General features: G+C 39.2%; 1 protein-coding gene across 1 annotated transcript in view; it reads left to right on the top strand.

Annotated features, from left to right (window-relative positions):
• The window catches only part of LOC122648645 (callose synthase 5), a 31,453-nt gene that overhangs the window by 245 nt on the left and 9,056 nt on the right, over positions 1-22,152 (top strand). The window contains exons 2-31 of the mRNA XM_043841860.1: positions 169-229; positions 346-423; positions 740-983; positions 1,501-1,601; positions 3,815-3,936; positions 4,048-4,144; positions 4,297-4,407; positions 4,519-4,647; positions 4,741-4,833; positions 5,188-5,279; positions 5,401-5,527; positions 5,645-5,782; positions 5,871-5,947; positions 6,056-6,134; positions 6,230-6,355; positions 6,457-6,571; positions 14,120-14,454; positions 15,408-15,460; positions 15,568-15,628; positions 15,772-15,853; positions 15,935-15,984; positions 16,105-16,191; positions 18,572-18,694; positions 18,798-18,892; positions 19,001-19,085; positions 19,165-19,334; positions 21,061-21,184; positions 21,293-21,387; positions 21,494-21,605; positions 21,688-21,839. Of these exons, the coding sequence (XP_043697795.1) occupies positions 803-983; positions 1,501-1,601; positions 3,815-3,936; positions 4,048-4,144; positions 4,297-4,407; positions 4,519-4,647; positions 4,741-4,833; positions 5,188-5,279; positions 5,401-5,527; positions 5,645-5,782; positions 5,871-5,947; positions 6,056-6,134; positions 6,230-6,355; positions 6,457-6,571; positions 14,120-14,454; positions 15,408-15,460; positions 15,568-15,628; positions 15,772-15,853; positions 15,935-15,984; positions 16,105-16,191; positions 18,572-18,694; positions 18,798-18,892; positions 19,001-19,085; positions 19,165-19,334; positions 21,061-21,184; positions 21,293-21,387; positions 21,494-21,605; positions 21,688-21,839 (3,212 nt within the window). The 5' untranslated portion in view covers positions 169-229; positions 346-423; positions 740-802. The remainder of the gene's footprint in view (positions 1-168; positions 230-345; positions 424-739; positions 984-1,500; positions 1,602-3,814; positions 3,937-4,047; positions 4,145-4,296; positions 4,408-4,518; positions 4,648-4,740; positions 4,834-5,187; positions 5,280-5,400; positions 5,528-5,644; positions 5,783-5,870; positions 5,948-6,055; positions 6,135-6,229; positions 6,356-6,456; positions 6,572-14,119; positions 14,455-15,407; positions 15,461-15,567; positions 15,629-15,771; positions 15,854-15,934; positions 15,985-16,104; positions 16,192-18,571; positions 18,695-18,797; positions 18,893-19,000; positions 19,086-19,164; positions 19,335-21,060; positions 21,185-21,292; positions 21,388-21,493; positions 21,606-21,687; positions 21,840-22,152) is intronic.

The raw sequence follows: 22,152 nt of genomic DNA, 5'->3' as shown, positions 1-22,152 counted from the left end.
CTGATCCCTATCGCTCTTTCTTTAACAAACACACATAGAGAGACGTGCAGTACAGATCTGAGTTGTTCGTCTCTTCTTTGCCCCCTATCTCCTATCTCTTTCTTGTGGTTGCGTACGTGTTTGTTTCTGATCCTTTTTCTTGATTTTTTTTTTTTTCGGAAACTGCAGGCGAAGGCGAAGGCGCTGGAACGGTAGGGACCTCGAGATCAAACTTATATTTCATAAAAATGTGAGTTCGCTTTCAAGATGAGTTTATTTGAGCTTCTTTGATCTTTCTTTCGATCAATTACTGGTCGGTTTTCGCAACTGACGGCGATTTTTTTTTTCTTTCTTTTGTGAATTCAGAGGTTTTCTCAGGTCTCTGACGATCGTTTTAGTAGTCGACTTCGGAGATCTACTAAATCCTATCTGGTTGAACATAATCTGTAGTTTGATCGTAAGTAATATCGAATTTGTTAAGTTAATATCACGTTTTTCTGCAGAATTTTCAACTGTTTTGGCTTTGATCGTTTTTTCAAGATTTGCGAATTTCTTCTACTCACTGTTTCTTGCAAATTTTAGTCGACTCTTTCATTTCATCATTTATTCTCATCGTCATCCTCTTTGTCTGGTGAATGATCGATTTGAAGTTCAAGATTAAGTTCTCTTGGTCTGGTATTCCTCTTTTTATTTACTCATACCACAAATTGATTGTTCTCTTGGTCTGGTATTCCTCTTTTTGTTTACTCATACTACAAATTGATTGTTCATCCTTCCTTCTCTCCAGGCCGTAAAGAATATTGGTTAAACTCGAGTCGCTGCAATGTCCGTCGAGTCAGGCCCTCATGCGCTGACAAGGCGATCGTCGCGCAGCGCCGCAACGACAACTTTTACATTGGAGGTCTTCGACAATGAGGTGGTGCCATCGTCCCTCGGATCCATTGCTCCGATCCTCCGTGTTGCCGCAGAGATCGAATCTGAACGACCGAGGGTTGCATATCTCTGTGAGTTCAATACTTCAGTTACGGAGACCTTATAGTAGTAGTAGTAGTAGTACGTCCTAAAAAGCTGCTTGGCACATTGGAACCGTTCGGAATTCGGATCCCCTGCACCTGCTATGGCCATTTGCCCGGTTGTGTTGTGCCATCTGCACAACCAGCCTCGACATGCAACACTCGTTGTAGGGGTATTTTGGGCATTATGAGCTAGCGGGAGTATTTTAGTAATATAAATTGCAGAAGATCCAAAATATATCCGAGCTGACGTTTACGCTCATTCAGTAACACTTCCATTGAGTGACTTGTAAAAGAAACCTTCTTAGAGAGCGAGAGAAAGAGGTTTCTCGTAAAGAAACGTAGGTGGGTAGGTCGTATTGGCTGTGTGCTCTTTCTGTTTGCAGCCGAAACCCAGCAGTTTCATCATCATTTATTTCAGAGATTTGCAAATCTGCATATTAGTTTGCCTTTTGAGAATTTGAACACTGAAGGTTGTAACCTCCTCTTTCCCCATTTTTCGTTTAAGGTCGATTCTATGCATTTGAGAAAGCCCATAGGTTGGATCCAAGCTCGAGCGGTCGAGGTGTACGACAGTTCAAGACAGCTCTACTACAACGGCTGGAGCGGGTGAGATTTGGTTTCTCCCTTAACTCTTATCTTTTTAGGTTTAATTAACCAGCATAAATTTATTGGCTTTCTTTCGGGTCGCACTTTTTTGTTTTGATTCCAATTCTAAGAGCCATTTCCATTTTGGTAACGAAACATGGCCCCGAATCAATGGATTCGTTCGCCTTTAAGCCGAAATTTCTGAGGTTGGTTTTCGAATGCTAGCACGATCAATAAATTGTGAAAAGTGATCCTTCAGTACTAGGAGTCCTTTCATTGGCTGTTTACGGAAGTGCCTACACAGCTTTCGCGCAATATCTTCCGTAACTTTTTGGTCAAACAATACTTGGTCGTTTTGGCCTATGGCGTCCTCAGGGATAAAACTGGGGCCAAGCCGGGCTGGTGACCCCTTGGTCGGCCTAACTTAGGCTTGAAAGATATTCGGGCTGGGACCAGACTACATTTTGGTCTAGGTTTGAGATTTTTTTTTAATGCATATAGGGTTTCCCACCCCCTCATTGGTAGTAAATTGTACTCTGGCGTCGATCGTCTCCCTTTAAGAGATGATGAAAATTCAGTTTGATTTGAAAAAAATCATCTTCCAACAACAAAAAAATAATATTATCTATGTGGAACCCACATATCTTAAAACAATAAAGAAAAATAATTTGGGAGTGAAATTATACTATGACCTTCAGACCTTGGAGAAAATTTTTCATTTCCCATGCTAATCAAAAGGTCCTGATCTTTGTGGGTGAAGAAAAACTCTGCCTATCAAGAAGCATATTAATTTGGTTTCAAAAAGTTTTAAAGAATATTTGCGGGATAAAAATCATCCACCTATATTATTTTTGGGAAAAAGAATATTGTCTGCATGACACCTACATCCAAACATAAGATGGGCAAAATGATTGTCCTACCCCTCATAGAATGAAAAATCCCACCCTTATTAGAAATCCCGTGCTAGTGCAAGGGCCACACAGCCTATCAGCAATCCCCCTCCCACCTATAAAATCTTAAGGTGGGATTAATATTTAGTTTTAGGTCCTAATCATTTTAGAGTGTAATGTCACAGATACTGGGTGCTCCATATGTAGGTTTGGTAGCCATAGACGTGAAACTTTTCTATCTAGGCATAACAAATTATATGGGAAAGGGTTTGCAACCAATCTCTGTGGCCCCTGTTGGCACATTAGCCAATGGGAGTGCATGCATGGGCATCCAAGGAGAGAGGTAGGGTGGTCATTTTCACTGCCCCTTGTGAGAAGGCGTATGGCATGCTTCCTGGCAGTGTTCTTTTTCCCAAATTATATGGAAAGGGATTTGTTGCCAAGGCTGTGTGGCCTTTGCTCCGTTGCATGGGCTAATTGGAGTGCAAGGATAGGTATCCAAAGCGGAGGGTAAGGGTATTCATTTCAATACTCCATGTGAGGGCATAGGGGGTGCTACTAGGTAGCGTCCTTTTTCTCAAATTATAGATAGGGAGAAAGAACGTTGCCAAGAGGCTACGTAGCATACGCTATCTCTCTCCTCCTGTCTTATGAAATAATATATCTACCCCTATTGTGGGAGGAGAGAGATTGGAGATGCTAATGTACGTTTTGCAGTCGGATAGGAAACTCAATCCCTTGTATATATTAGTCTCTTAGTGTGTTAGTGTTGTATGTGTGTTCTGATTTATGGCTTGAAACTTAGATCATCTAAATGACATCTCCTTAGGTGTATTTAAAATATGTAACTTTCTTCTTATTATTTATTGTTTTATTTATAAAATTTAATTTAAATTAAGAATAGAAAAAGATTCTCAAAATAATTTAAAAGTGACTTACCATCATATTATTACATTTAAGATTAAAAAAATATATATATGTTAAGAAAAAAAATAAATTCATGAATTATTTGACACATTAAAGGTGTCAATAAAAAATTCCAAACCGAAAAAAGGTATTTATATTAAGAAAATATTACATGAATCAATTGTGACTCTTTTTTTTTTGGGTAAAGAAATATAATTGCTACATGTTTTTTTTTTTTTTTGTAAAATAATTGTCACATGTCAAAGGCCTCAATTCTTTAACCCAACACATTACTACATCGGATCTGGAATCCTCTGTTCATACAACACCTCAAAGTATGTCACTTTTGATACCTGGGATTATGGGACTGCTGAAAGGCGCATTCGAAGATAATCTTCTTCCTAGTTTGAACAGAATTTTCGTGTGTAATTGTGACAGGACAATGCATCTAGTCTTGCATCCAGAGTTAAAAAGAGCGATGCGCGGGAAATCGAGAGTTTCTATCAGCAGTACTATGAAAAATATGTTAGAGCACTGGACAAAGGGGAGCAGGCAGATAGGTAAATTTGTACACTGATAATGAAAATGGCGCTATATATGTGCCCTGTTGTGTGAAGATATTTATCCTTTTTGATTTGAAGTGGAGGACTAACATGTTAATTTCATGATAGAGCCCAACTTGGGAAAGCGTACCAGACAGCTGGAGTACTCTTTGAAGTTCTCTGTGCAGTTAATAAGACTGAAAAAGTTGAAGAAGTTGCTCCCGAGGTTAGTCACGTTTGTGGGTGTGGATGCACACATGCCTGTGTGTTTTATGTGTTTGCAAGTGCTCTACTGTGTTATTGTGCTCTTTTTATTATTATTCTGATGTTAAATATTTGTTATGCTCGGGCACGTCTTGATTGTTTCATTTTGAGCAGATTATTGCGGCTGCTAAAGATGTCCAAGAAAAGAAGGAAATCTATGCCCCTTATAACATTCTTCCCTTGGATGCAGCTGGCTCTTCGCAGTCTATCATGCAGCTTGAGGAGGTAATGGATATTGGAAATAATTTTTGCCGTCATCATTTACTTCAAGCGTGGTTTCAGGCATAATTTGGTGTATCAAAGATGCAAAGTTTACAGGCTTTCTGTCCACAACAGGTTAAGGCTGCGGTCGCTGCTCTATGGAACACTCGTGGCTTGAACTGGCCTACTGCATTTGAGCAGCATAGACAAAAAGCAGGAGACTTAGACCTTCTTGATTGGCTGAGGGCTATGTTTGGTTTTCAGGTACTTGAGATCTATGATCCCTGATTACTTTTAGGGCCTATAAAGCCTTCTAGATGGAGAAATCTGATCCATTTTGATATTTTGGCATTTCAGAGAGACAATGTCAGGAACCAGAGGGAGCATTTGATTTTACTGCTTGCTAATGTTCACATAAGGCTATTACCTAAGCCTGAGCCTCTTAACAAGGCATGCACTCTTCTTATTTAATGTCATTTGTTTACCTTGATTAATTTTAATGCTTATACAAGTGTTAGAAATCAATGAAATTCTGTTGTTGTTTGAGGGGGGAAGGGGAAGAAAAAAGCAATCTATAAACTTAACAGTTTAATAATAGTCAATTCCTACACAGTTTACCATTGAGCTACTTGATAAATTCTCTTACTTGATATGCAGTTACTTCTATTTTATGTTTCAAGATACACTCACACACAAAAAATAAAAAAATAAATAAAAAATCATCTGAGTCTATTTTTTTTAACAAAAGTCTGTATGATCCCTCATCAACACTTGGCATTAGCTAATCCTGCTACTCTACTCCAGCTTGATGAACGAGCCGTTGATGCAGTGATGAATAAGCTTTTCAAGAACTACAAAACCTGGTGCAAATTTTTGGGACGAAAACACAGTTTACGGTGAGATATATTATTTATGAACTTAGCTTCTTTTTTTTGTTCTTTTTTCATTATTGGGAGGGGTTACATCTTCCAAATGCTTTTGTTTGTATGGTTGGAATATAATATGGGATATTTATAGGCTTCCTCAAGGGCAACAAGAAGTGCAACAGAGAAAGATACTGTACATGGGCCTGTATCTTCTTATTTGGGGTGAAGCAGCAAATATTCGCTTTATGCCTGAGTGTTTATGCTATATTTTTCATAATGTGAGTATCACCCACTTGGTGGACCCACTTGTTGGTTTGTATCAGTTCATTTGTTTATTCTTTCCAGTGCATAATCCATCTTACATGATTAATGACGACATCTGAATATATAATTAGATGGCATATGAACTCCATGGTCTATTAGCTGGAAATGTCAGTATTGTGACCGGGGAGAATATCAAACCTTCATACGGTGGGGATGATGAGGCTTTCCTGAGAAAGGTTATTACACCATTGTATCGTGTAATTGAGAAGGTATACAATACCTTATCATACCATTCCATTTGCCCACAAAGTTCTACCTCAGCTTTTATAGAAATAATGTTCTAAAGATGATTTCCAGGAATCTAAGAAAGCCGGAGGTGGACAAGCACCTCACTCAGTTTGGTGTAACTACGATGATCTAAATGAATATTTCTGGTCTGTAAGGAACTTGACATATCATGCACAAAAGTGAAAATATGTTTTATTGCCTGTTTGTCTCTCTTCATCTCAGCTAACAGACGAGTTCCATTACACATAATACAGGTCAGCTGATTGTTTCTCTCTAGGGTGGCCTATGTGTGTTGATGGTGATTTCTTCAAATCAACACGTGACACAACACAGGTACTTCATCAAATTGTTTAATAAATGTCACCATAGCACACATGTTTAGACTTTCTAGGATATCAACCCTCAACTTAATATAACCACAATGCCAGGGACGACAAGCATCTCAAAGAAAATCTGGAGGTACGGGCAAATCATATTTTGTTGAGACCAGGTCATTTTGGCACATCTTTCGAAGTTTTGATCGCCTGTGGACATTTTATATTTTGGCTGTACAGGTAATGGTTTCAATAGTATACAGATACTAAATCAGTGTAACCTTTGGTTTCAACTGTAGGTGTTTAGGAAACAATTTAGTATCTGAATTGGTCTTTTGCAGGCTATGATAATTATTGCATGGTCAGATATTTCACCATCGGGAATCCTTCAAAAGAGAGTCCTGTATCATATCTCTAGTATTTTTATCACAGCAGCCTTCCTGCGCTTCCTCCAAAGTATGAAAGTTCTTACTCAAGTTTTGCATTGGACAAATTTGAATATTAGTCCTTATAACTCTTAATTTTTTGGGATTATGCATCAAGTGGTATTTGATCATATCCTTGCAATTCTTTCTTTAACAAATGTTTTTTTGTATGAGTTGAGCTTAAGAATCTGTGAATTATTTTCATTTTAACAGATTCTTTTTGTCTCTGGAGAGGTCTTGAGTCTTTCTGTCGTTATTTTTGGTGAAACTAGGTTCCTTGAGGGGAAAGCTTGATACATAGTGGATTGTTGTGGATTTTGTAGTATATACAGTGGTGCAGAGAAATTTCTCAGATGTATTCAGGATAGGGATTTTGTCATTGTCCAGTTGTAGGTGCTTTAGATTTGTGGATTTAATGTGGACTTTAAACTTGGTTCCAGTGGCAAGAAATAGTCTATTTTCTCTGCCTTGCTAAAGCAAACCACAATTCAGTGATCATCCTTGAAGCTCTCTTAGAGATGATATTTTCCAAAGTACTGCTGAGATTGTAGGTGTTTTTACAGAACTACAAGATCGAATACTTTGATAAAGATATGTTGCCTGTATTTGAAGAATGATATTTGCAATTTTTTCTTACTTTAAGATTTCTAGAAAGTGATTCTTCCATTGCAGTTCCATGGATTTATATGATGTCAAGTGTGTGGAATTTATAATATCTGAGACCCGTTTTTCAGTTTATGTTGGGGACTTGAACTTAAAGGAAAGTTTTATACGACTATCATTAGGCCAGCTATGATGGACGGGGCGGAATGTTGGACTGTGAAGAAGTGCCATATAAAGTAAGGATTGATCTTATTAGAGTTGGGTTGGGAGTAGCTCCGATACATGATAAACTTAGAGAGAGTCGTTTGAGGTGGTATGAGTTGAAACTCAAAGGTAGATCGAATCTGGTAAGAGAAGAGTATACAGCAAGAAGAAGAAGAAGGAGAGAAGAGATGAGAAGAAGAGAAGAGAATGGGAGAATCGATTGTGTGTGTTGAGTGTGATTCTCAACACACATATTAGCTTCATTCATTAAGTCTTCCAAATTACACAAGCCTCCCTAGGGAGGTAAGGAGAAATAAGACAATAAAGTAAAAATACAACTTAGTCATGTCTTATAACTAGACAATGACAGAACTACCCCTATACAAGATATTCTAACAACTCTAACACTCCCCCTCAAGTGGAGAATAAATGTCATACATTCCCCTTGCACAATAGAGTACTAAATAGACTAGAAGAGAGACCCTTGGTGAAGATATCGCTACTTGATCACGTTTTCACAAAGGGAGTACAAATGCACCTGAATCCAACTTCTCTTTGATGAAGTGACGATCGACCTCAATATGCTTGGTTCGATCATGTTGAACCGGATTATGGGCAATGCTTATGGCAGCTTTGTTGTCACAATAAAGTCTCATTGGCCCTTCAGTTTCAAAGCTCAAATCGTGAAGAAGTCGTTTTAGCCATATAAGCTCACATACTCCATGGGCCATGGCCCTAAACTCGGCCTCAAGACTAGATCGAGCAACAACTGGTTGTTTCTTGCTCCTCCAGGTAACTAGATTACCACCCAAGAAGGTACAATACCGTAGTAGATCTCCTGTCGCCAGACTGAACCAGCCCAATCAGCATCTGTGTAGCCTTCAATCTGTAAATGGTCATGCCTGGCAAATAAAAGGCCCTTTCCTGGACAGATTTCAAGTATTTGATGATGCGATATATCGCATCCGATGTCCACCCGGAGCATGCATGAACCGACTCACCACTCCAACTACATAAGAGATGTCCGGTCGAGTTAGGGAGAGATAGATTAGTTTCCCAACTAACCTCCGGTACTTGCTTGCATCTATAAGAGAAGAACCACATTCATCACCAAATTTATGATTCGGATCAATGGGGAAGTAGCTGGTTTGCACCCCATCATCCCTGTCTCTTTCGAAGATCCAAGACAAATTTCCTTTGGCAAATGTTGATCCCTTTCCTCGATCTAGATACCTCAATACCCAAGAAGTATTTTAAGATTCCAAGGTCTTTGATCTCAAACTGCTTAGCCGATAAGACTTCAATCTATCTATCTCAAGAACATCATTCCCACCACAATGTCATCAACATAGACAATGAGAGCTGAATCGTACCATTACCTCTCCCGATAAACAAGGTGTGGTCACTGACTGGGAATACCCATTCTTCGAATGGCTTGTCTAAATCTCTCAAACCAGGCCTTAGGAGACCGCTTTAGGCCATAAAGAGCTTTCTTCAACAAACACACTTTCCCTTCATGAGGGACACTTAAAACCAGTGGAGGCTGCATGTACACAACTGCTAAATCTCCATGAAGAAATGCATTCTTCACATCTAATTGGTACATAGGCCAATCTTTATTGGCTGCTCTGAAAGAAGAACCCCGATGGAGTTATGCTTGCTACAGGGGCAAAAGTCTCCTGGTAGTCAATGCCATACACCGACTATACCCTTTAGCAACTAGCGAGCTTTGTACCTTTCCACCGTACCATCGGATCTATACTTGATTGTATAAACCCATCTACATCCAATCGAGTTCTCCTCGGGAAGATCAACAAGTGTCCAAGTATTGTTCTTCTCTAGAGCCACCATGTCCTCGTCATTGCTTGCATCCATTTTGGATTGGATAAGGCCTCTCGTGACATTTTTGGGAATAGAAGAAGACTCAAGAGCAATGGAAAAGCAACACCTGTAGGAGAAATGGAGTTATAGGAAACAAATCAGCTATGGGATTAGTACGGGTTCTCTTCCCCTTTCTAATAGCAATGGGAAGATCTAATTCAGAAGGAGAGGAATTACCTGACTGAAGAGGATGAGACTGAGGATGTGGATCCAAAGAGGGGTTTTGGCAGGGTCGCTTGTACCATGGTTGCTTCCCTTTTTCCTTCAACAAGCATTCACCTCTTGTGAATACACCATCTTCTTTAAATCTTATCCCTGTATTCCTTTTTCCGCTAGCATCACCATCACCAATACCATCAACATCAGCATCATCCACAACATCCACTTCTTTATACTTTCCAATATCAAATAGAAATGGGGAAGTAGAGGTAGGTAAAGGAGATAGGAAGGGAATGACATCCGCATTCTGTCATCATAATACTCTCCCCCGACAGAATGGCGAGGGGAAGAAGAAAAAAGGAATAGACTCAAAGAAGGTGACATCTTTGGAGAGAAATCGCCTTCGGGAAGAAGGATGGTAGCACTTATACCCTTTAGTGGAATCAGAGTAGCCTAAGAAGATGCACTTGAGAGCTTTGGGATCAAGCTTGGTGCGGGCTGATTTGTTGACATGTACATAACAAACACAACCAAACATGTACATAACAAACACAACCAAAGACGCGTGGAGACAAGGAAAAAACTGAGGATTGAGGAGAAAGAAGAGCCAAGGGGGATTTGGAGCCAAGGAGTGGACTTGGCATCCGGTTAATAAGAAAGGCAGCGGTAAGAAGGGCATCAGACCAGAAGGTCTTAGGCACGTGCATACCAAAGAGAAGACCCCTAGTGATTTCCAGCAAATGGCGGTTTTTGCGTTCAGCCACCCCATTTTGCTGTGGGGTGTCAACACAAGCCAGTTGATGGATGATGCCCTTATCAGAAAAGAATTGTTGGAGCCCCCCATACATGTACTCACCCCCCTTATCAGATCTAACAATTTTGATGTGAGTACCAAACTGAGTACTGATAAAGTGATAAAACTCCTTAAAAGCATCACAAACATCACTCTTTTGTTTTAACAAAATAGTCCAAGTAGACCGAGAATAGTCATCCACAAATGAAACAAAATAACGAAAACCGGATAAGGAAGTAGTAGGAGAAGGCCCCCAAACATCGGTATGAACAAGGGAAAAAGGTGCGAGAGATCTATTACCACGATAAGGATAAGATGTGCGACAATGTTTAGCAAAAATACAAGATTCACACGAAAAACATAAGATGCGGAAAGGAAGTAAACAAGTGGGGTAAGTGTCTCCTCATAACAACAAAAGAGGGATGACCCAAACGTTGATGCCAAAGCATAACAGACTCAAAGCACTCCGGTCGTGCCGACCACAAACATAAGTCAGCAGAGATTGAGCAGTGATCGTGGCTCAAGAAGATAGAGTCCTCCTTTCTCGTCCCCACCGCAATAACCCTCTTTGTCTCCAAATCCTGAAAGACACAATAAGAAGGAAAGAAAGTGACACAACAATGTAAGGATTTGGTTAGGTGACTCACCGATAATAGGTTAGTAGCAAAGTCGGGAACATGAAGGACGACTCAAGGGAAATAGAAGGAGTAACCCGCACATTACCCTTACCAGAGACAGAGGAAAGGGAACCATCGCAACCCTTACCTTGTCCCGGCCGTAACAAATGGAATAGGAATCATGAACCGGACATACACTCACGTGATCGGAAGCTCCAGAGTCAATGATCCAAGTGGATGCAGTAGGGGTAGCAGATGAGACCTGCAGAGCTGAGGCAGAAGTAGTCAACCCTCCAGAGCTAGAACCAGTAGCTGACCCTCCAAGGTGAGACATCAACCGACGTAGGGCTGCAATATCATCCTGTGAGAGGGAATCAGGAGCAGGCTGCGGTCCAGGTGGCTCGGACTCAGATGTCACAGAATGAGCCTTAGCTCCCCCTCGCTTGCCTCCACGGGCATGAGATGAACTACCACGCATACCAGGGGGCTGCCCATGAAGATCCCAGCACCGGTCCTTGGTATGTCCAAGCTTGCCACAATGGTCACATTTGTATCTCTCACGGCCTTTCCCCCCACTTTTCCAGTCTTTTTGGGAACTGGAAACAAGAGCAGACCTCTCTATTGATGGTACAATATCCATAGTGGTCCTCCGGGTTTCCTCACTTTGCAAATAACTGCACACATCATCCAGAGATGGAAATGGAGACCTCCCTAAGATTTGCTGGCGAAGGGGCTCATATTCAGAGTTAAGACCACCAAGCAAAATAAGGATCCTTTCCTTTTCTTGGCTCCTGTAGACTTTTGCCTGATCCTCAGCATTGGACAACTGGAGATTGGTATAATGATCATACTCCTCCCACAAGCTAATAACAGAGTTGTAGTACTCAGATATACTCCTATCACCCTGTTTCATATGAATGATTTTTTGGAGAATTTGATACACTTTCGTGGAATCTCCAACTCTATCAAAAATTCTGGATACACCATCCCAAATATCTTTAGCAGTCTCCTTACTCATAAATCTCCGACCTATCTCAGGTTTCATGGAAAAGATCAGCCAAGTCATGACAGTGGAGTTTTCAGTCTCCCACTTGAGATAACCTGCATCAGTAGTAGCAGGAGCTGTGATAGACCCAGTAATGTACCCCAACTTCCCCCCTACTACGTAGAGACAACTTCACGGAACGGGACCAATCCAAATAGTTGGTATTGTCCAACTTCACAACTGAGATCTGGGTGTTGGGGTTATCAAAGGAAGCCATGGTTGGGAAACCACCACTTGGGCTGCCGGCTGTAATCGGTCCATCGACCTCGTAATCTTGTCCGCATACAAGTGGACATAATAGGCAAATACTTCAACAATCAATATAAATTGTTTCATGCAAGTGGGGAGTATACTCAACCCAAAACAAGGAGACAGACCAATACAAAATATGGTCCCAAATCAACCAAACCACAAGGCTGAGGCCAAGCCTAAAAAACAGCAAGCATATGAAGAGCAAAAACTTGTATAACTCAAACCAAATTCTGCTAGTAGCCAAGAACCTTTAGTCCATAATACCCAATAAGTGTATCAAGATGTAATACTATCACATTCAGCCATCCAATACAGCAGACCTCGAGAAGACAAAAACAGAGCAGCCGATACACTGTAGCAGCCTCCTCCCCTCCACCTTCAAGGGCAGGCTCTTAGGGCTTCAAAAAAGCACTCCCATATGACACAAATGGGACAAGTTCCAAGGTCATCCAAGCCGCCAAAGGCGTAATCGAAACCGAGACACTCCTACGTCAGGAAAAACAGAGCCTGGTTTCAAGTCTTCAAAAACATCTAGCAAGAAGGCAGCATTTCTTTTTCAACAACCAAGAGCTTTGGGGTCTGAAACAACACCCCTAGGCGATGCAACTCCAATAGGTCTCATGCCAAGATGTGGAGAAGAGAAGGAGAACCAAGAAGAAGCTTCACAAGTCGGGCGGTAACTTGCAGCCTTCCTCCATTGCTTCAAGTCACCTTCAGCAGCTCAAACTCTCTCCAACTTAGGGAATACCACTCCCAAGACTGTAAGGAGTATAGGTTTCACATATACAGCCTCCAATGGAACCCCCTTTACATTTATAGGGTTCCAAAGAGAGGAGAAGATGAGGACGAGCTCACCGACTCTCAAACCAGAGATGTTGGCTCGATACCAAGTTGAAACTCAAAGGTAGATCGAATCTGGTAAGAGAAGAGTATACAGCAAGAAGAAGAAGAAGGAGAGAAGAGATGAGAAGAAGAGAAGAGAATGGGAGAATCGATTGTGTGTGTTGAGTGTGATTCTCAACACACATATTAGCTTCATTCATTAAGTCTTCCAAATTACACAAGCCTCCCTAGGGAGGTAAGGAGAAATAAGACAATAAAGTAAAAATACAACTTAGTCATGTCTTATAACTAGACAATGACAGAACTACCCCTATACAAGATATTCTAACAACTCTAACACTCTGGTCATGTTCAACGAAGACCTCCAGATATCCCAGTTTGGAGGAGTGTTATGATCCTTATTGAGGGAACCAAAAGAACCAGGGGCGCGTAAGATAACCATAGAAGTGGTGAAGAAAGACATGCTTAGCTTAGGTCTTGTTCCTAGTATGACCTCAAATAGAGCTGATTGGAGAACAAAGATCCATGCGGTTGACGCCATGTAGTTGGACTATGTTGATGTGACGTTTGCTGTTTTACACTCCATTTCGAGGCCTAAATGTCGGGTTGTAAGAAGCAGAAAGTAGTTATGGTCGATGCCCTACAGTTTGTGCTGTTTGTGTCAATGTTGTATGCCCCCACCCCCTTTTCTTTTTTATTATTCTTTTAGCCCTTCTAAGATCCATGTAGCCGACCCCATTAAGTTGGGACTTGAACTCTCTTTTATCCTAATCAATCTTCTAAATTACCTGCCACTGGTTAGCCAGATTTGAAAAAAATTTCCCCTTTTGTTTTTTGGTTGTTTTATTGTCCTTCTTTGATTGTTCTATTGTATAGATTGGATTTTAGTTACAGGTGTGGATAATGATACGTGTCAATAAATTGCCTGTTCCTAATAATTTATAGTCAGTATCTCAGTTTTTATTTCAGTCCACCCCTGCCAGCTGCTATGTCTTTCAGGTATTCACAAGACCAATCTACTCCCAATATGTTAGCCTTTTATGCAGTGCTTGTTAGCAATGTATATATTGAGTAATACAAAGAATAACAGTATTGAATATATTTATTGCCAATTGTTTTTTCGTTCTTATTTTTGTAATAAGTTTGTGGTTTTGTTCTTCTCTCTCCCTTTCTTTGTGCTAGGTATTTTGGACCTTTGCTTGAACTTCCCTGGCTACCATAGGTGGAAGTTCACGGATGTGTTGAGAAACATTCTCAAGATAGTCATTAGTCTTGCATGGCTCATTATTCTTCCACTCTGTTATTTGAAAAGCTTGTCCTGGACCCCTGATCAAGTGAAGAATGTGATGTCTCGTGTTCAACAAGTGAAGGATATACCAGCTTTATACATATTGGCGGTTATCATATACTTGATTCCAAACGTACTTGCAGCAGCTTTGTTTATTTTTCCAATGTTTCGACGGTGGATTGAAAATTCTGATTGGCATATCATAAGGCTTCTTTTGTGGTGGTCCCAGGTACATCGATGTCCATCCTCTATTTCCTATCGTTTTTCTTGCAAATTCTATATATGTTGTTTTTACTCTGCGACTCCCCGCCAAAAAAAAAGAAAAGAAAAGAAAAATCCGGGATATATCTAAAATTGTTTCATCTTGACGTATATTTTGCATAACTTGATCAGCATAAAACTGAAAACAATAAATTCATGTATTAATTTCTAAGGAATAAATTTTGCATCTTCAGTTAATTAATATATTCTCTGAAGTTGCACACTTGGGTATTCAATTTTTTTAGGTTTTGTTTGCATGTCAGGATCTGATAAAAATCTTGATTAATCCTCTGCATGTACCTAGAAGATGAATTCAGATAAATTCTTAGCTTGTATAATTAGATAACATTTTATTGACACCAGAACAATGTGACTTGACAAGGATAATTTATTTGATGTTGAGCAATGCTAACAGTGCTTTGGAATAGGATGAGTGTGTGCTTTCTGTCTGTATTTCTTTCAATGATCTCTTTATTGCATATTTGGATCTTCAATTACATCCAAACACGTTATAAGTTTTTTATTTCTTAACAATTTGTTTGATTTTTATTTTTACTAACTAGTTTAATAACATATGTCTGGTTTTAAATTATTGATCCAGTTTACATATGCAAAGCTAATATTCTCCTTAAACAATATCTGAATTCTATAATCACCTATAGCTGTGGCACTTCTTTTGAATCATATGCCACAATTTAGACGAATATAAAGGCGCAAAATATGCACACTAGGAATCTGAATAGATTGGTAATAAAGGCCTTGTACCACATGAGGTAAATTGAAATACACTTAAAATACAAGAAGAGGAGGTTACATTTCTGTGACTGAGACAGTAAGTTTATTTTCTTTTTCTTCATGTTGTTATCCTTGGGTTGTGAATATGTTCTACAACATCTGCTAAATGAAATAATTTATTTGCAGCCAAGAATATATGTTGGAAGGGGTATGCATGAAAGTCAGTTTGCCCTTTTCAAGTGAGTTTGACAGCCATTATTGTCACACTTTGGTTAATGTTAGCACTTAGCACTTCTTTTGGTTGGTGCAAATTTTCTCACTATTTAAAATTTATTTTCCTTTCTAGGTATACTCTGTTCTGGATTCTGCTTCTGTGTTGCAAATTCGCGTTCAGCTATTTTATCCAGGTGTGCATCGTTATATAGTAATCCTTCAACCACTTAGAAACTTGAATATTGAGGAATAGTGGTTTCTATTTTATTTGTTTATGTCCTTCTGTGGGGATATAGTTGGTTCTTATCTCTATCCGTTATTGTCTTTCTATGATCAGATAAAACCTTTAGTGAAGCCAACTAAAGATATAATGAATGTTCGTCATGTTCGTTATGGTTGGCATGAATTTTTCCCCCAAGGTATCCATTTACTTGTTTTATGGGTATCCCGGATTTCTACTTTGTATTGCTGTCCCTGAATGGTTTGATTTGTAAATGCAGCTCAACACAACTATGGTGCTGTTATCTCACTATGGGCACCAGTAATCTTGGTAGGTCTTTTTATTCTTTTTCTAGTTAATTAAATATCTATTAAGTTTGGTAAGTATTTACTCGATGAGAAGCTCATGTATTTGTTAAAATTTCTCATATTTGGTCACAAATTTATGCAGGTTTATTTTATGGACACCCAGATTTGGTATGCTATTTTCTCAACCTTGTATGGTGGGGTGTCTGGAGCTTTTGATCGTCTTGGAGAGGTATAATTTAGTGAATTCAGTCTTGGCAAAACCTTTATGTAGTTTGTCTTTAGCACCAATGTCATACATTATCTTGCTTATTTGAAAATGGCAAGTCTAAATGCATATATTATGTTTTTTCTTTCTTTGTTACATAAGCCAACACAGCTTTGAAAGGAATGGACACAACCACATAATGGCAGAGCTATTTGCTGCCTGACTCCTCCCCCACCCAGTTCTGTCATGCACATTTTATATCTTAATATTTAACCCCTCCATCCCACAAAGACAGTCCTCATTTCCATTTTTGATTTCCCAAATTCTTTGACCATCTGAAAAATTAAGTGATGATTTTTTATGAAGTTTACTATTTTGCCCCTTGCATTGATTGCCACATTCATTTATCACCCAACTTGAAGAGAGCTTAGGTAAATAATGGAACGGAACTATTTAAATATCAGGGGTTTAATATGCTTTAAGCAATCCTCAAACTTTGGGCTATTTCAAAGGGATGGAGAGAATATTTCATTTCCTCATATTTTCCAGAACGCATCAAATGACCCATCTGGTGTTTGACCCTACCAGATTTCATGAAACAAGTGTACTCAGCATAGCATTGTAGAGATGCCATTGCTTCTACTACTTGCCCTTGTGAAACCTAAAACTTGAATCTCATTTTATGAGATAAATTCACATTTTGTATAAAGTCCTAACAGTTTATTCAACTAATTGTAATGTAGATGCCAGTTCAACTAAGAACCAACACTACAGTAGGATCGATGCACTGATATTCTCTGGCCTGCAACTGATGAAACACAGGGAAGTCGTTAGGCTTACAGGTCCAACAATAGAAATTCGCCAAGAAAACGAATCTGTATGCACTGTTGAATGTATTCGATCAGAAACTCCGGTCACTCACACAATCATAAATTGATTGAAAAATTAAAAGAAAATAAAAGATAGATTCGGGTTGAGACTGTCACTCTTCCTTGGCTCTCTCACCCTCTCATAGTATAGGCATCTCACCCTAACTGCGTCTCACAACCATTAACAAGGTTTCAAGCTGAACCCAAAACTCAATTTTCATAAACTCGACTTGGCTGTAGATCAGCCTTGTTATAAAAAATAGAAACTTTCCTCAACTAATAAAACCCACACGCAAGAAACCAAAAAAAATATCCTAAATAAACTCCTAAACCAACTCGATTTGATTTGGAAGGAATCCTTCACGTACAACCCTTTGGTCTTCAACTTGATCTCCAATACAGCTGGCTGTGGGGCCCATAAGATCTGGAAATATGTTGGTTCAATGGGGGGGGGGGGGGATGAACCTGCCAACCTGGACAGATTCTTGCTGATTTCTCTCAAACTCGTCCCTACAACTCAGCTGGTCGATATGGTAAAATGGGCAGAATTCAATTCTCCTTAGGCTGACTCGACATCTATCCAAATCTGGAATATGGCTTTGCTGGTCAGTGGAATATCTTGGCAGGATAGATGATTAACCTGGGCAGAAATCTACTGGATCAATAGCCCCAAAATAAGGGCCATACTTGAACCACCTTTGAAGCTCAATCGTTGGGCCTGCACTGCATCAACTTGACCTGTTGATTTCTACAACTTTCTCTGTCATATTCCTAGTCTGAACTACCATCTTCTTCAACTTCTACATCATCCAACAGAGTCCCATACAACATTCTCCTTTTCTCCACCAAATGTCCTTTGATAATGGACAATAAACATGTGGAGAGCTTCCAAGAAAAAACTAGGGTAAAATTTTCTCCTTTAGTGTTCACTTGATTATAATAGTGTCTCTAAGGTATATTTAACTCAGTTTGAAGGTCCTAAAGGCAAGAATCTGTACGCCAAGCTTTAATAATTTCAAGGTTGGCTAATTTTTTTTCCCATGAAAAGGCTAGGCACGCCAGCAGGGTGCCCCGCATGTGTCATCCTGTCTCTTCTCCCCTTTGAAAAGACCCCCTTGCCCTTCTGTGCCCAGCCCTATGATTGGTGTATGCCGCAAGCTTACCAAAAGCTGGCGGCATGCCCAACCTTCTCCCTTTTTCCCCCTAGTAAGCAAATAATAAAGTTAGCTTCTTTGTGGAAGTTGATATTAAGGTTAGTTTGCTAAATCTACCAACTCTGTGCTCCCAATTGTTAATCAATTATGGCTGTCATTTCATTCTTCTCCTCATAAAGTTACTAAAGGATTTTCATTTGCATCATTTGTAACAACTTAGAAGTGTTCAAGGGAGAACAAGGGATCTAATCAAATGGGAGGAAGTCAATCAGTGGCATCTACTTTATGTATTGGTGTTGGCTTCATGACTAATTAATGACTGCATATAGTTTCTTTCTTTTAACTCATTAAAAATTGTAAAATTTTTCATTCCATTTATAGATAAGGACATTGGGCATGCTAAGATCACGATTCCAATCTTTACCTGGTGCTTTCAACTCATGCCTTGTACCTTCTGATAAGAGCCAGAGAAGGGGATTTTTTTTCATTAAGCGCTTTTCTGAGGTTTGTATTCCATATTGCCAACCTATGGACAATTAAAACACACAATACTAAGAGGAAATATTACTCTTGGGAGTGTAATATTTGGATATTGCTGTCTGTATAGGCTTCAGTAAGCAGGAGAACCGAAGCTGCAAAGTTTGGTCAGTTGTGGAATGAAGTGATATGTAGTTTCCGTGAAGAAGACCTCATAAGTGATAGGAAAGGCCTCTCAACTGATTTACATTGATGTGCTGGTTCTCTTTTTTTACTTATTAGGTTTTTTATGCGGTTGGATTAATTTTTTTCTCTTTTTCTTTCTGTGTCCAGTGAGATGGACCTGTTGCTTGTTCCTTATTCATCAGATCCAAGCCTGAAGCTAATACAGTGGCCACCATTCTTGCTTGCTAGCAAGGTTAGAATTATCACCTTTGTACTTCTGCAGGGATTATTTGGTACCAGGACTTTTGGTTGATCGTTATCTATCTATGCAGATCCCGATAGCGTTGGATATGGCTGCTCAGTTTCGATCAAAAGATTCTAAAGATTCTGACCTTTGGAAGCGTATTTGTGCTGATGATTATATGAAATGTGCTGTGATTGAATGCTACGAATCTTTCAAACTTATTTTGAACGTCCTGGTTGTTGGGGAAAATGAGAAAAGGTTGTTTTCTTCTTTGTCCAAAAATTAGCCTTTTTGTCTATGTGATGTAGTCCTAGGTTGAATAAAATCAAACTAAGAACCAATCCAGGATATGATCTCAAAAGGTGAAGAGGTTTAGCGTTCAAATAGGCTAAATTAGCTGTTTTAGGGTTAGGGTTAGATGATGTTGGGGAGTCTTCCACTGAAGGTCTCGTTAAGGTTTAACAAGTCTAAGACTGCTGAACAGAATCGACAGCAGGTTTGGAGTCTAGGGTTAGGGTTTGAAAGAAGGGAGAAGTAGGGATTTTTAGGGTTTGGTTGGTTGGATTACCACCAAGCTTGAATCGAGTTTCTCAATGGGTGAGAGGGAAACTCAGTTAATCTATGGGGCTGTTCCTATGGTCAGAATGGGCTGTGTGATGGTAGGTTTTTGGGAATTAATGGGAAAAAGGGAAAGTCAAAATTAGGGTTAATGGCTGGTCAGAAAGGGACCAGATTTGGATCGAGTTCTCCACAGGGGCAGGGGAAGACTCGATCAAAATCTGGTGATGTTTTGATGGCTGGTTTAGGCTGTGGAGGTTGGGGATGATCTAGAAGAGAAGAAGAAGATAGGCTAGGGTTTGGATCAGATTCAAACTTAATTGTTGTTGATGAAGAACACCTTCACAGCAGTAAGCTTGAATGAAGAACAGTAATGGAGAGCAAAGAGAATCAAAACGAACCACCCGGGCTTCACACCGTAAGGTGTCGATTGGATCAAACACCAATCCCACCAGCCTTGATCAAACACAAGACAGTTCTCCTTGGAAAAGACAAGTTGCAGCAGCAGCTTAAGAGTTTAATTTCAAAATTGTGAGGTAAAGAGGAGCCCCACGAAAATCTCTTTTATTTACAAGTCCAAAGGCCATACTCCTATTCAGCCTAGGATACTAAGAAGCCCCCTAGCTGATTCCTATTACATAGCCAACAATTAAAAGGGTCATGTGACTATTTTAAGTGGTCACATGACTACTAACTAGTCTAGCCGATTCTATGAGGTGACTTTAAAGTCACATGACTACTGAAAACAAATAAACTAATTTCAAATTAAAAGGTTCATGTGACCATTTAAGTAGTCACATGACTATTGCATCCAAATAAAAACTAAATATGGAACTAAAACAGTTAATCCCGTATGCAACTTTATTACCCATACTTTAGGTCCATAAAAGTGACCTATTACATTGAAAACCCATGGGATCAAAGGCCCAACATGTATAGAACCCAACTCTAGACTTATTCCTAAGCAAACAAGCTCAGTTTGGTGATGAATCTGCATCACTATGATTATTGAATCATGTTATTAAGACATTATTTTCAGTATCATTATTTCTCACATTTTCTTCACAGATCTTCGAAGAATCTTAGGTTTAATTATGCAACATTTTGTCTTTAAAAATTTAGACTGACAACATTTTGATAGTCCATGTTTGGAACATTTGGTCACTTCTAGGACTTGGCAACATTTTGAAACTTTTGTTGGTTGGAGGAATTTAAAGCTTGAACCATACAGAACTAATTCCCATACAATATTTTGATTCATTAGTGTAAAGACAAATTCTTTCCTTGTTGATCTGCGATATAGAACAAGTGTGGGAAGAAAATCCTTAATAAATGATTTCGATAACTTGTTGAGGCAGATATTAATGCTGCTTCTATGTTTAAAAGTTATTTTGCACATATCTGATCATACTTGTTATTGTAACAGGATGATCAACATCATCTTAAAAGAAATTGAAAGTAACATTGCCAAGAATACATTTCTTGCAAATTTCAGAACGAGTCCTTTACCTGCTCTTTGCAAGAAATTTGTGGAACTTGTTGGGATCCTGGTGAGTTGTCTATGGGCAACACTCCTATTTCTACTTATCTTCTTCAGGATGCATATGTGCCTTCATGTTGATGTTACAAATACAATTAGTACTTTTCTCTTCTTGCAGAAAGATGGTGAACCAAGCAAGAGAGATACTGTAGTATTGTTGCTGCAGGACATGTTAGAAGTGGTTACCCGTGACATGATGGTGAATGAGAATCGGTTGGTGAACAAAAGCATTTGTATTACCATTGAAGTCCAATCCTCAAAGTCTATAATAAAATTTATATGACTATCAAATAATGCTTTTCTTGATTTTGCTTCTCAGTGAACTGGTAGAACTTGGCCATGGTAACAAGGATAGACAACTTTTTGCTGGTACTGACCGCAAACCTGCTATAGTGTTCCCTCCGGTGGTTACAGCACAGTGGGAAGAACAGGTATATTATATCTAACCTAGTTTCTCTATTGAACCATCTTTCCATCATAACTAATAGTATATAACATTACCTACACTTCTAGATAAGGCGCCTGTATCTTCTTTTCACTGTGAAAGAATCAGCCGTTGATGTGCCAACCAACCTTGAAGCACGTAGAAGGATTGCTTTCTTTACAAATTCCTTATTCATGGACATGCCACGTGCTCCTCGAGTCCGTAAGATGCTCTCATTCAGGTTTGGCTCCAGATGTCTTATACTACCATAACATTTTCCAGTTCAGTATCGCTGATTCTGTGGGAAAATAATGTTTGCTCTGATATCTATACATAAGATTATAGAAAATTCTGGCAATGCTTAATTTGTTTGGCCCTAAATGATGTTGATTTATGCCTTTGCTTTTGGCTTTCATGTTCTTATAAGTTTCATTTGGCTCTAATCTATGCTTATTTGTGTTTTTGAGGACGCCAGTAGGTATTTTTCAGAAATAACTTGATAATCTTAGGACCAATCTGAGTATATTTGTTTGGTCTATGGTAATAATAAATGC

The sequence above is a fragment of the Telopea speciosissima genome, chromosome 1 (assembly GCF_018873765.1).
Source record: "Telopea speciosissima isolate NSW1024214 ecotype Mountain lineage chromosome 1, Tspe_v1, whole genome shotgun sequence".
In the NCBI taxonomy this organism is placed as follows: domain Eukaryota; kingdom Viridiplantae; phylum Streptophyta; class Magnoliopsida; order Proteales; family Proteaceae; genus Telopea; species Telopea speciosissima.
Note: the sequence above shows the minus strand (reverse complement) of the source record. Positions and strands in the feature narration are given on the sequence as shown.